The following is a 15,237-nucleotide window of genomic DNA, read 5'->3' as shown; positions in this document are numbered from 1 at the left end:
TTTATATGAATTAAATATTAGTAAAGAATTTTCCAACAATTCAAGTTTAGGGGAAAATGTTTCAGACGGCGGAGACAGTTGAAGCAATTGTTGGACAACTGATGGAGAAACAACGAGCAGCGAGAGCTGCTGCTTTAGCTCGACAGCTAGAGTGTGGTTGCCCGGATTCCACCTGTCAAGACTCGAGGACGTGCGCTCACCCATTACGGAGAATGCAAACTGCTAAACCTCCTGCTTCTGATCACCACGTATCGTCTACTACGGGTCCGTCACCGAGACCGATGGCGCAGCCACCCAGACAATACACACGAGATCATCGACCCTCAACACAGTCGTCACCGTTGTTGCTTTCTTTGGGTCAAATACAAGGAGGGGGTGGCTTACTCATTTTGAATGGAACGAGTAATAGTTCTCAACAACATTCATCGTTAGTATCTCCGCTCTCTGTAACATCTTTTGTGTGTGAAGAACCAAGAGACAGGTATCGACAGCAATACAAACCAACGTTTGTTTTAAAAAGAGAAATTCCAGATAGTCAGCAGACTACGACACTGAGTGCGACGGAGTCCACGTTTGAAATAGAAACTCGAGTTGAAGAAAAAGTAGAGGTAGATAACTTTGATAGGAAAATAAAAATGGAGCCAAGAAGTCGGAACCATATAGTGGCGAGTGCACCAACGACACCGTCTCGGTATCCTGATTTAGTTGAACGCTTAGAAAGTAAAGTGCAAGTTGAAAACTGTGATGATACATTAATTTTGTTAGGTACGGACGGCCATTTAGAAACTTCTAGTGGATTTTTTGACGAGACTCTGGAATTATCTCATGAGGATATACAGAAAACATTGTCAGCAAATATGCCAACTTGTGAGTTGGATCGTAGTGTTGTAAGATCGTCTGAGACAGCTAATGTAATGGTATCTGGTATAGATACAATGGACTTTATAGAGAGTTGTGAAGCCGTAGCATCGCCTACTCATGTTGTAGATGACAATGTGTTTGTGAATCTGGACGCTTTTGACATGCTTGGTGATTTTCCGGAATTGGAAGTACTAGATCCGAGTGCTATATCAACGAACCCTGTGGTGAGTCGATATTAATTTTGAATTTTTTGTTTGTAAATTTATTTACATAAGACAACAAATTATATTCCAAATCTTGGCAGAATTATCTTTCGTTTCAGACTTTATGTGGAAATTCACCACCAGCTGAAGAGAATAATGATAAGATGCAAACTGACAGTCCAGGTGAAGGGGCTCTTAACATCACAGATTATTCTCCAGAATGGGCGTATCCAGAAGGAGGCGTAAAAGTACTAGTAGCAGGACCTTGGACCGACACTTCAGATCAATATACCATACTCTTTGACAATTTTCCGGTTCCCTCGATTTTAGTACAGAACGGTCTTCTTAGATGCTATTGTCCTGGTAATTATACTATTTATTTGTTAGGAAAATCAAATGAACAGATGCCGTACGTACATTCATATATACATTCGTATAGCGCGTACAACGCGTACATTGTAGTCCTATAAATAGTAGGTTCATCAAATGCCTCACAAAGTGCCATTTTAATTAAATAAAATGCATACCGAAATTAAGCACATATTTTTATTAACAAGAATTATGGCAATGAATTATCAGTAACCTAAACGAAAATATTAATATTGAAATGTATTTTTTTTTCATCTACCATGAAATGCCTAAAAATGTCATTTCAAATTTCAGCCCATGAAGCTGGTTTAGCTGCGCTACAAGTAGCTCGCGGGGGTCGCGTTGTGTCGGACACGGTAGTGTTTGAGTATAAAGCTGGTCCAGTTCTCGCACCGTCGTCACCAGCTTCAGCACCCTTGCCATCATTGGATTTTAGACGTTTCTCGCTGCTGCAGCGCTTGCAACGACTACATGGTCGTTTGCAGTTGAAAACAGAACCGATGGATGATAATAATCAGGTAAATATATCATTACCAAAATAATATATATTTTAAAAATGTATGCAGATGTACACAAATAAAGTCAGAAAAACAAGACAAAATATATTGTACTATTTTAGTGTGCTTAATTTTTTGTGAATAAATATTACGATAATATTTCAGTTATATATTGTTTGAATTTCAGATAGAAGACGTTCAACTGTACTCCAATCCAAAATTTGAAGACCGCTTAGTAACATTTTGCCAGGTGCTAAGCAGTCGGTCTTTTGGCAATTCAGAGGGATTTACTACGGATCCCGGTGAAGACAGTTCAACTATACTGCATTTATCTGCAGCATTGGGCTATACAAAACTTACAACAGCACTCTTGCGATGGAGACAAGATGATAACAGCTTAGCTTTAGAAAAGGAAGTAAATCTGGGTGCGAGAGATTGTGATAATTGCACACCATTGGTGAGTTTATTTTCATATATATGTTATTGAATCATTACTTTTTTTAAACCGGATAGATGATTCATTGGATCGAACATATGGGTCTTAAACAAAATTCCTTGTATTAACAACTCGGAAGTACTTGCCCGAATTATCGGGCAAGTACTTCTGAGTATTTATGTTCTTAAGTTGTATTTATAATAATTTGCCATAGTAAATGAATTTACATATGTCGGATAAATCAAGACATGTATATTTATAAGCTCCAAATAATTTTCTTGACAGGAGGCTTATTCTAAGTGGTAAAAAAATAATGATTGCAACTAGTTTTTTCTTTCTAAGCAACATAAACGGTGAAAAATTAATATAATAAAGTAGCAGTTTATAGTACAGTAAATAATAAACATTGTCAAAGAACTATCTATCTATGAGCTCGTTTCTCAGATGGTAGCGAGCGCAGCGGGTCACGTGGAGACAGCGGTGGTGTTGGCTCGCTGGAGCGCCGGCACGCGGCGCGAGGCGGGGGCGCGCGCCGCCGCTGCTGCCGCGCGCCGCGCCGGACACACGCGACTCGCCGCCATACTAGACCGCATACATCCTCCCACCGGTGACGCAGTATTTCGGAGACCGCATAGGTAATCGTATGAAATTTATTAGTAAATTAGTTTTTACTTCAAATATATTATGTAAATATGTAGAATTAAATGAGTTTCCAATTTAAAAGTGTGTATAGTACCAGACTAAAATAGTATAGGCAAGCTCATATTGATTGGATCGTAAAAGGTATTATGATTTGATAATTGAGGGGTATTTTAGTAAGCGTTTTTTCGCTAAAACATCGGTATAAAACGTAGTTATATCATATAGTATTTGTAATGTAGCAAACTATAGTTATAATTAATGCTTCATTTTGATGATTAAATTTTACGTGATAAATTATGTATATTTATTTTAAATATATGTTTATTAATGATTCATTAAATATTATGTATATGTTATCCAACGATACATTAAATATTTAGCAAAATTAAAAAAATCTAAAACTGCTTTATTCTCAATGTTTCAGCTTATCCCAAAAAAGTCGGGCCGGAAGCTTAGAAAGTAATCTGGTCAAGCGGCCATCAATCGATAGTGGCATCAATATGGCCGATGCCTTCAGAGCTAGTTCTGCTATAGACAGGAATGATAGCAGTTCTTCTGCTAGGTATGAATATTTTAATGTTTCCATATTTTATAATAAAGTTTTTTTTAGGTTTATGAATTGAGCTTTCTTATTTTAAGTAATAAACAAAATTATCTGTAAGATTATAAGCTAAATTTAACATTGTTCCTTATATTTCGAGGCCCAGTCACGATACGTGAATTTTGTGTCAGGGTTCAAATACGCATATGTGTTAAAGCAGTAACAGTATCAGCCTGTTAATGTCCCACAGCTGGGCCAAGGCCTCTTTTCCCTTTTGATTGCCCCGCATTGGAGCAGCGTGGTGGAATAAGCTCCAAATCTTCATGTGTTAAAGCACCACTTAATTTTTGTATGCTAAGTTTGGTTTATTCTTAATTTCATGCTCGGCGATAAGGGAAAATATCGTGAGAGAATCACCATATTTTTGTTTTTTTAATTTTACAGAATAGGAAGGTGGAGGAGCATATGGGCCACCTGATGGTAAGTGGTCACCAACGCCCATAGGCATTGTAAGGAATGTTAACTTACGTCACCAATACGCCACCAACCTTGGGAACTAAGATGTTACGTCCCTTGTGCCTGTAACTCACTGTACACTGTGGCTCACTCACCCTTCAAACCGGAACACAACAATACAAAGTACTGTTGTTTTGAGGTAGAATATCTGATGAGTGGGTGGTCCTACCCAGACGAGCTTACAAAAATGTCTACCACTAGTAAAGTTCTACCACCAGAATGATAATATGCCACATGTGTATCCGCCAACCTTTATTAGAGCAGCGTGTTGGAGTGAGCTCCAGGCCTACTCTTCAAAATGAAGAAGCCTGACTAAGAAGTCAACTTGACAGGCAGTTACTGTTATTTAATTACTACAATATTATAAATGAGCTTTCCTTTTCTTAGATGGGAAAGAAGCATGTCGTTACCTTTAGACTCTGATAATTCTGAAGATAGTCTAGGTGATTCTAAAATGGGACGACGGATGGATCTCGCCCTCTGTAAGTTTAAATCTTTATTTTTACTCACATTTTAGAAAGTTCAGTTTTCATTTGCAAACGATTATTTATTTTCATCGGCACGGCGCCTAATTTTTGGAAAAGTCGAAATTCTTTATCCCAATTTTAGTTTCGCGGTCATATTTTGAGGCTACGACGTTGTCAGCGGCTATCAATTCGATAACTTGTTTAATAAAACAGGTCGTTCAAAGTATTGGCTCACTCGTGAAGTTTGAAACTAAGTGGCAACGATTGTCAAAATTAAACACTATAAAACTCGCCACTTTTATTTTAATTTACAAGTATGTAGATAGAATATAATAGAACTAAAAATTATATTTTTCAATATTAATTTGCAAAGCCTATAAAAACAAAAAAATATAGTATAATGTGTGGGGTGTGATGTATTTAAAATGCGTATTCGCAAAAACGCTGGCGTTATCGCGATACCTTGAGGACAGCGCTGACTTGTCCGTCCGTCCAGGCGAGACGGCGGCGCGGCGCGCGAGCCCGCTCATTGACGTGGAGGCGCTGTCGCCGGCCTCGCCCGCGCCGCACCCGCCCGCAGGTCAGTTCGCTGCACGCGCGAAACGGTATAGACACTCGAGCTCGGGTATAAACGAACGGACTAAATTGACATATCCAGAATATCTCCTCCAAACTAAACGAAAAGTGAAATCGTGATGTTGGTGATTATATTAACGACACGGATGCTATTAAAGTATGTCAAAGTGTTAATATGAAAACATCCATTGGAGATGGGATGCACTAAATTGAGATGATATCGAAAATCCGAAAAGTTTTTGTGTTATAAAATGCCAGATACATTAAGGAAATATGATACTGTAATTGGCCTAGTAATAAAATAATTTAAACTGGCATAAACGAAAACGATACGTAACGTAATTTAATCATCTATAATAGAAAAATTGGCTGATATAACAATTACCCAATCAGTGAAACCGTTCTATACCATTTCAAGTCGCAGCCAAACCTCCGCTCGACTTGTTTATCGATGTTGTAAATGTTGTAGTTGCATGGCCGTTCCGGCCTCCTCTTCTGAAACGTCGTCTGTCTTTTCTCTGTCGCCAGTGTAGTTCAACGTCATCGCTATCGGTAGACCACTTGTAGATTCTTCTGTATCTATATTCTATCGAGCGGAGATGCCCCGGTGTTGTTAGTAGTTACCTATTGAAGTTGAACCGAATAAGGTTGCTGTTTGTTGTTTTGTGATGCAGCAAAGAACAAGTGATAGTTCTATTTACAAATCTAAACATCAACATTTTCGGTTTGCCTTCACTCGATGTTGTCCTTCGGTGTCGCTTTCAATGGTTCGTATTGGTCTATCCACTATCACTGTACTTCCAGACACAACAGTTTTAAGTGGTTTCTTATCTTCAATAACATCTACACACACAATGAAAAAGATTTAAGAAGACGAAAAAAAAGTAATTTTTACTATATTCACGAAAAACAATAAAACACTGCATGATGGCTCAACTGCTTGCATGAATCGATAAATTTATGTAAATGCTTTTTATGTGTAGTTAAAAAACAAACATTTGCAATACGAATTGAAGGTAAGTATGCTTTCACGAAGGTTTTGTAATATGGCACCATAATTTAATCGTAAATTGTATGTATGTTGTATACAGATATGTATGTTCAACTATTGATGTTTAATTTGATGGCTTAAATATTAAGTGTAATTGTGTTTTTATCTAAAGTCTTCAGATATTTAAATTTTTAATAGTGCTATATTGAAATTATAATGAATTTTCGGAAATTCACTTTTCAATGGAAAATAAATTATTTTGGAATTATATAAAATTGCATTTCCGAGATTCCACTATACCAAAATATTTCAGGGGAGCAGGATGACAGAGTGTTCACATTGGCAGAACAGATCATTGCCGCTATGCCAGAACGAATAAAGGTAAATAAATAAAAGATAGATACAACAAATGCATTAAAATATTAAGTGATAGTTTTAAAATATGTATAAAATAAAAATAGCTTTTTCATTGCATTGTTATAATACGATGAAGAAAGGCATATAATTTTTAGATTATAAGCATTTTCCGAAACAAATTTTAAATATTAAATTGATGTTAATATTTTCTTTTTTAAAACACAGAACGAGACGTCTTCCCTGTTAAACGGCTGCGACCTAGACAACGGCACAGGGGGCAGCGAAGACGCACTGATGGTACCGCTCCTCGACGACACCACCACTTTTAGTACTGAGTTCAGCTTTGAGTTCTGTGACAATACTTACAGGTACCTTTTGTCTACCATAAAATCTTAATTTTTTTTTAAATATTTTCTTACACAAAAGCAAGAGTAGGGTATAATAATAGAAGGGTTAAAATATTTACCATCCCATGTTTATTCAATAATCAAATTTCATACCGGATACCGCTGTTGGGTATATAATTAGATATTCCGAGAGCTTTTAAAATTTGAACTGTTATCTTAACTTTTTTTATTTTTAAATATTCAGGCAGACTGTCATATGGGCCACTTGATGGTAAACTAAGTTATTATGACTCTTGTGTCTATAATTACACTGGTGTAACATTTAATTACCAACCACCAGGTAATAATTTGAATTCTCCTTTAAGAATATTTTTGTCTTCGACAAGTTTTTTATTCGGAATCTAAACATTTTTAGAGTTTTGCCCAGATACTGTGGTGGTTCAACCCCGTGTTCATCTGGGTCAGTATCGCCAGGATCTGCGCTGTCACCTCCACCTGCGTCACCGCGCAATTCACTACCAACGACATCGGCTACTCTGCAAGAATTTTTAAACACTACTACACATTTTTCAAGTCTTACTCTTAACGGTATGTTGTTTCATTTATTTTTATAATTTTACATAAAAAATATATATTTATATGGACTGTCAAATTGCGCAATTTATTTTGATAATATAAATCAAATCAAATTATTTTAATTCAAATAGTATTTTACAAAGTACTTATGAATAGGCAAGAAACTCAGTAGGTAATCTTTAAAGAATATATGTACAAATTCATATAAGGGTACAAACGCTTATTTACTTTCTGCACAAGATCCAGAAATCACTCAATGCATTTTGGTCAGATATATATTCAGAAACAGAGTTATAGGCTTTACTAATAAAAATATTTTTTGTAACTAATTTAAGCCTGTTTAGGGGCAACTCAAGTTTTCATTTGTATATTTAATATACTTAGTAATCAATTAAAACTTAATCAGTATTTGTCTTCATAGCTCTACAAAGTAACGTTACTTATAGATCGTGAGCAACGCGAGTTGTATTCCGCCGCTATAACCATCCAGAAGGCTTATCGTCAATATCGCGGACGACAGCTTCAGCGACGCGCCGCCGCTGCCGCAATCACTATCCAGAATTGTTATCGGCGGTACAAGCAGGTCTGCTCCTAAATTTCAAATCACTAATATATAATTAGATTAGATTTTAGGTGTAGTAGCTAAAATATTGGGTCTATTCCAGTTCGCGTATTTGAAGCAGATGCACGCCGCGGCGACAGTCATTCAACGCGGCTACCGTTCACACCGGGAGCGACGACTTGTCGCCAATCCCGTCAAGTGAGCATTGGGTTTTTCTATATATATTAAAGGAAGTCACAAGATTAACTGTTTTATGGAGGTTTGAAGCTTAATCTTAGACAATTCAATATGTCTATAAAGTAGGTCATCGAAATTATTATGATTGAAATGATGGTGATTCTGTGAAGCAGTATACAAACGAAGACTTGTTGACATAGTCAAACAGAAAATCAACTTAATTGTTTTGTAGTTTGAATTTTTTAGTTTAATTGTTAAGTTAATGGTTGTTCTAGTTCACATTTAAAAAACATGTATATTATATTTCACTCATCTCAAAAACAATTGATATTCCTTAGACCGAGTGTGATTGTACTATTCTATCTATTATATATATCTTATAATTTAATAATAAGGACTAATCCCTTAATCTTGTATGAGCATATTTTGACTTCCAAGTTAAATGATTTTCACCTTTTAAGCAAAGCCGTGTGAGAACTATCCACAAATTTATTCCACCGCTTAACAGCACGTTCCATTGTTATGTTCCGGTTTGAAGAATAAGTGAACCAGTGTAATAACGGGCATAGGGGACATAACTCTTTAGTTCCCAAGGTTGGCTGGCGATGCAAAAAATGGTTAATATTTGCTACAGCGCCAATGTCAATTGATGATCATTTACCATTAGATGGCCCATTTTCCACCTCAAATATCACGTGTTAATAGTTTTAGTTAAGATATCAGTCAAACAAGTAAATAATTCACAGACGGACATATTCCCAAAGACGACAAAATCAGGCAGCGAGAAAAATTCAACAATTCATGAGACAGTCCAAGATCAAGTACGTATAACGTAATTAGTCTGTTAATACTTAGATTAATATAATATTGTATAAACAATATGTCTAAATATTAAGAGAATCAAAAAAAGGTAAAAGTTACTCGCAATTTTGTTACTTATATGTAATACTAATTTCCGCTCGCGGCTGACGAGTGGGAGTAGGCGCATGTACCCAATATTCTTTAATGTACTTGACAAAGTTTATGCAAAATTTCACGGCTAAGATCTCAAAGAGTTACAATCAAACTCACTTTTGCATTTTTAATATTAGTTAGGATTTTTATTAAGATTTATTAATTTTGATGATAGTCATTAATTATTATCAGATGGGTTGGGATTTGAAAGGAGCCTTTACAGAGCTTATAATCCATTTTAAAAATTTGTTTGATGAATGAATTATTTGTATGATGGCAAACTCGTACACGAACGACACGAAAAGTGACACTATGTGTTGTTATTATTTATTCCTTATAATTCAAAAGTTCATTAATTCATTTTAATTTGTGTTTTATCAAAACACAAATGATATTATTCGTTATTTCAAAAAAAGATATTTTTGTTAAGAAGGTGGAGGTAAGGTATTGGAACAATAGTGTATTTTATCCTTCTCGTTACAGTTAAGAAATCGCATTTTCTCATTATGTACATTCTATTTCAGTATTTTTAAAAATAAAATAGATTAAAATACATGTTTAATTTCAAAATGTATGTATATATATATGTTTAATTTTCGTCCAGAGAATCGAAATCGCGATTCAAATGGAAAAATACTGCTAGCACTATACCACGCGGTCGTGATTTGTAAAGTAGCTATTTTTAATTTTTATTTGTGTATATTCTAAAACATTTAGCATATTATATGGGAATGTTTTCTTAACTAGCGAATAAGAAATGAATTTACTGGGCCATATAAGCAATTATTTTAGGAAATTTGGACTATTCCATATTCGGTATTCGGAGTTCTTAAGAAAAGAGATTATTACATAAAAAGGTAATGTTTTATGTACTGAATCTATGTGTCTTATCTATCCAATATTTTAAACCGTTGGAGCGCGAATTAAATTACTATAAATAGCATTGGTCATAACTTTCCCAATTTTTTCATGCAACTAGTACTTGGGAGGAATTTACGACGAACGTAAGTTTTTAAAATTTATTATTAGTTCTCGCATCAGTAACAAACCACGTTCCAAATTAGATTCGGATAACTTTTACATCAATTTTAACATTTATATGTTCGATATTTTCTATATTATGTAGCTGGACGTGCTAATGATAAGAATTCGTTCCCCATAACAAACTTTCGCGAGGGAAAAGTCACGTTTCACGTTTGATATGTGGTTCTGCACGTACACATCTAAAGAGGGGATAACATGTTGAACCCTTTGGAAGTAATTCCTGCCACGCGTTACCAGAATTACTTAAGTTATGATTCTTATATTTTGTTTCATGTTTGTCATCTATATCTATATAAGTATGTGATTTTCTGGTACAATTATTCGATAATTTTTAAATATCAAAGATAGATCGATGAAATTTTACTGTTTATCATGAAATGAGTGTTATAATAATAAAAATGAATTTTGATCGACAGGTTGCAGAGCGAGCGAGCCGAAAACGTGAAGGTGGCCCGGCTGTCCCAGGATGCCCGCCAAAACTTGTCGCAGCCCACCACCAGTACAGCACCCACGCCTAATAGGTAAAACACAACACTGACTTATTCTGCCAGTACAAATATAATACAATAATCTTTAGGGTAGTACTAAATATATTACTATACTAGTTGTAATATGTACGAACGTATATGAAGTGTTTATTCTAGATTTTCTGTCACTTCCAAGGATGAAGAGATTTAATTTAATTTTCTTCCAAACCTTATATATCTCGATCAGATCAGATCAGTGAGTACGTTTTACTATTGTCGAGTTTAAATATAATAAAATTTGTTACAGGATCATTGACTACTTAGCACCTGAATCACCGATGGACGCAGATGATGACCTTCTGATCGAGCTTCTGTTTAAAATGTGACCTGACCCAGAGCTGCAGTTTATTCTTGCTTTCAAATACCTTGTTTTGGGTAAAATTATTTCTCGAATGTTTGAAAAAATATCGAATGAATCTAAATTTTTTAAATACATTATTTATAAGTACAATTGCCGGAGTCAGGATCGAATTTCATTTTACGGGCTTTACGTCGATTTTGCAATTCAAATTCTACACCTACTTCTGTTATAAGAAAAAAAAAATGAACCATCGGTTTTATGACTCTTAAAACGACATACTGCCTTCATTTAGTCATTTGAAATCATCACCATCTTACTATAAAGTACTTATTTTCCACTGACAGGATTTAAAGAAGTTGTGACGTAACTCAGGACTTGAATTTTAAAAATTCCAATATTTTTGTCGTATCTTCATTGTATTCTCCGTAGGGTCTTTTAATCATTATACTAATTTTAATTTTAAGTAAAATGTATTCTGTCCTTGCATGATTGATTTTAATCTCTTGTTTTTATTCGGTTTTAAAAAAAATCTTGTTCATATATTTGGCCTTGATTTAATATTTGCGTTTAACTCTTCAGGTCATAGACAGGGTTATATTTAGTATAAATTTTATCGTATTTGTATTATATTTTCATAACGTATTTTTGAGAAATTTGTTTAGGGCGTTTATTGGAATCATATTTTTGAAAACTCTAAATTGAATGTAATGTAATTTTCTTAGATCATCTGTAATACTGGTATCATTTACCTGAAAAACTGTAATTCATTGACGACGACAACTTAAATCGAAATTTTGTGCATTTACGATAAAATTGGACGAATCTATTGTTTATTATGTTTACCCGCTTTAAGTGCAAGGTTTTGAGAAAGTAAAATCTTGGTTTCATTAGCTCTATTCATGATTTTCACGGTGGAGTTAAAAGTAAGTAGGTTAAGTACAAATTCAAATTATTAAAAAACCACTGTTCTTATAAAGTAGATGCACCTAGCGTATAATACAATAAACCCGACGAGCTGTGAGTATTTTGAGATTTTATCGTATTTAAGAAAAAAAAAAATACTTAGTTTTACTATTGGTCTAAAACTTACCATATAGGTTTCATTCCAGCCTAAATAGGTTAATTCTCTTTCAGTATGTGCAATGTAACAGACAAACATGAAAATGTATTTCAACATACCTGTAGACTTACATCAGATTCTTATGAGAATTATTCGGACTATTTATCATTATAATTTTTTAATTGTTGACTTTGTTTTAAATATTACGATATAGTTTATTAAACATTCTCGATTTTCCCGCCCCTAGTTCCTATTTCAATAACTATTATAATTAATGAATTATCGATACAAAAATTTAATAATTAGTTCATTAGATAGATAACTTTTGTTTTAGATCCTCGATAATGCTAAATGCCATAATAATCTAGCGTTCATGAAAAAAATAAGGTTGTGCACCACTTAATATAGAAATAACTACCTAAATATTCCCTTTTTCTGAATTCTCTGATATTTTAACGTAGAAATATAGATGCTAGTATAAGATATTAGAAGTAACCATAGCTTAACAATAAGACGACATGCTGCCGTCGAGATATTTTCGATTCGTATTTTTATAAAGCAAAGTTACGAATGACTACGATTGCTTTGCTTGTGCAGGGCCGTGAACAGATTCCTTACTTACTTTACACACCAAGTTTATTAATTCCACATCTTTATCGATTTCAATTTCAACTACAGGCTTATGTTCAATATTATTTACAATCTGAAGATTTATATTATTTAGAACGTTCGTTTCGTCTTTCAGTCTTGCATCCCTTACCAGTTGTTTACTTTTAATGAGACTAGGAAGGCCCGGAGTTGTCATATGAATAAGGATATTTGTATATTACTAACAGTATTCAATGTTTTACTCACAACGGTCGTGGTGTGGTTCGACATCAATTACGTTACAATTGTAACAGTTTATTGTTAATAGTTTTATGAACGCTATCGTATTGTTAATAATATATGAAAAAATGTCAGATGAATATAATGAATGTAACGCGACGCAGTTCGAGAATAACCGTCCAGTTGTGGCGGCTTTTGCACCCTCTGGTAGCGTGAAGGCAAAAGTCGCAGTACAAGCGAAATACAACGTAACGACTTTGACTATAGTGACGCGATTCGCTTGCAAGGCACGGGGCACCCGAGGGCGCACGAATGCAACATGTACATTTTATATTTTTGGATTGCTAACTTTAAGATGTTATATTTATATATGTATATGTAGTGATGGCGGGTACGAAACCAGTATTTCAAAATGTATTGCGCCAAAAGTTTTGATGTATTAATTTTCCAATAAAATTCTCTCGTTTTTCTTTTATCGAATGAATAGTTCGTTTAGCTAGTGGTCATGTATGTATATATTTTTGGATAAAGTGCACGATTGCTTTCAGAACGCCGACGATATAAATATAAGGGGCGGACGTAAAGTATATAACGGTAAAGAATATTTTTAACGATAACGCAGAACCTCTGAAAGCAATAATATTTTTGTGGTAAAAAAATTACTCTTATTTATAGAAAAAAGAGTATTTTATTGTCCACGCAATCGTCACAACAGTTGAAATATAGGAAGCTTTTTAGTGCTACCGTAAAATGTGCTCCGATTTTAATAAAAAATTGAAAATCATAAAAACAATACAGCCATAAGTGACTTATTAGTTGCAGTAGTAAAACTCGCTTACTTCCGGAGATATCTAGAGCGAATTTGGTTTAGACGAATCGATACATACATAGCCGAACACATAGATAGAATTTATTTTCTTAGTGCAATAAATACTAATTTTAGAACGATTTACAGGTGTTTATTTTGAAATAAAAAATAGATCTGGTTATTAGAAAAATTAGCATTTTTTAATAAAAAAATCAATGATAATTTGAAAAATTTATCGGAGCACATATTTATGGCACGCGTTAGTTATTGACCACAGCTAAATTATAGTGCACTAGATGTAGAAATAGTTAGATAAATTACTACTTATGTAAATGAAATAAAAAAAAAGAAATCTTGAAATCTATACATAGAATTAAAATTTAAAAGTTTAACTAATACTTTTTATTATTATATTAATAAGAAGCTTGTTCACACATTATAAAAATCGTATTTAGGAAGTACCGTTAAGTAAAGAATTGTGACGAACAAATCGAATGGGATCGACATGATAGTGAGTGATGATGGAATTTTTGTTCTCGAGAGGGCTTTTTACAGCTAATCCTGCTTACATAAAATATATAGAGACGGCTTTATCGATTGATTGAATGTTTTAAATCAAATTTTGAAATTCGAAAATTCGAAACTCTTTTTTAAAAAATCGAAAAAAATATTTTCGATTTAATTTAATCTGTGAATGTCCATTTAAAGTGCTATGATACCCTACTTTATTTTTTATTTGAAATTTTTGAACTAATTTTTTTCAGTTTTTTTGTTGTTTGATTGTTCCAATTACAAATTAAAAAGTTAAACTTTCAGCATTACACATTATTTTACACGTTTTTATTTTGCCTAAATATTTTTTTAACTGTATATATTTTATGTAATCAGCTGATAACAAAGCCTGTAATATTATGATATTATACTTGTTTACAAAGCTACGCCAAAGGCGAGTTACTTTGACATTGTGATAAAAGTTGCAAGAAAGTTGATTTGAAGCGTTTAATGATTATATTTTTAGATGATAATAATTTATGCAATTATTTTATAGGCGTTACAATATTGTTTTGCGGCATCTTGCTTATATTGTAATAGGTTGATATTTCATACATACCAAGTTGTTGCATTGTGTATATTTTAATATATGGCAATAATTATTTATTATTATTATGTTTTCCTTAATTATATTGTGGCAATTTTATTACATATAGTTTATGGACAAAGAGTATTTTTTTTATTTCAAGTTGACGCTTCCCTTGTGTTTGGCGCGTTTTAGCAAATGACTGCGATTCAAAATACACACACAGATAATAACGTATAAGCTAATATATATGTCGTACGCATAGAAAATTAATGTCTCGATTCCAAGAACAGTTTTTTATGAAAAGCTTTTCTTTTTTTGAATTTAATATATGTATGTGTGTGTTAATTTGATTGATATGTTTTCGTAAAATTTATGCTTGTATCCGATGTGTGTGTCAGACACAGAACATTTCAGAGGCATTTCGAATCGTTATTTGTTCACGTTGTAATGTTTATTTTTCATAACGTTATATTTTGTTATTATAATTAATTGAAATATCAACCTATGTCTTAAACG

General features: G+C 33.7%; 1 protein-coding gene across 3 annotated transcripts in view; it reads left to right on the top strand.

Annotated features, from left to right (window-relative positions):
• Window positions 1-11,363, top strand: part of LOC126773770 (calmodulin-binding transcription activator 2) — a 74,094-nt gene extending 62,731 nt beyond the window's left edge. The window contains exons 6-21 of one of the 3 annotated variants that reach the window (XM_050494914.1): window positions 51-1,085; window positions 1,166-1,427; window positions 1,728-1,951; window positions 2,118-2,387; window positions 2,811-3,001; window positions 3,433-3,570; window positions 4,453-4,547; window positions 5,029-5,112; window positions 6,413-6,480; window positions 6,682-6,824; window positions 7,219-7,391; window positions 7,826-7,962; window positions 8,045-8,139; window positions 8,865-8,939; window positions 10,533-10,637; window positions 10,891-11,363. In XM_050494914.1, coding sequence (XP_050350871.1) covers window positions 51-1,085; window positions 1,166-1,427; window positions 1,728-1,951; window positions 2,118-2,387; window positions 2,811-3,001; window positions 3,433-3,570; window positions 4,453-4,547; window positions 5,029-5,112; window positions 6,413-6,480; window positions 6,682-6,824; window positions 7,219-7,391; window positions 7,826-7,962; window positions 8,045-8,139; window positions 8,865-8,939; window positions 10,533-10,637; window positions 10,891-10,969 — 3,174 coding nt within the window. In that variant the 3' untranslated portion in view covers window positions 10,970-11,363. The remainder of the gene's footprint in view (window positions 1-50; window positions 1,086-1,165; window positions 1,428-1,727; window positions 1,952-2,117; window positions 2,388-2,810; window positions 3,002-3,432; window positions 3,571-4,452; window positions 4,548-5,028; window positions 5,113-6,412; window positions 6,481-6,681; window positions 6,825-7,218; window positions 7,392-7,825; window positions 7,963-8,044; window positions 8,140-8,864; window positions 8,940-10,532; window positions 10,638-10,890) is intronic. The other 2 variants (XM_050494916.1, XM_050494915.1) reach the window with 2 other exon arrangements.
• The last annotated feature ends 3,874 nt before the right edge of the window (window positions 11,364-15,237 follow it).

This window comes from Nymphalis io, chromosome 15 (assembly GCF_905147045.1).
Source record: "Nymphalis io chromosome 15, ilAglIoxx1.1, whole genome shotgun sequence".
NCBI classification, from domain to species: Eukaryota; Metazoa; Arthropoda; class Insecta; order Lepidoptera; family Nymphalidae; genus Nymphalis; species Nymphalis io.
The sequence above is the reverse complement of the archived record's forward strand: the minus strand, read 5'-3'. Positions and strand labels throughout refer to the sequence as shown.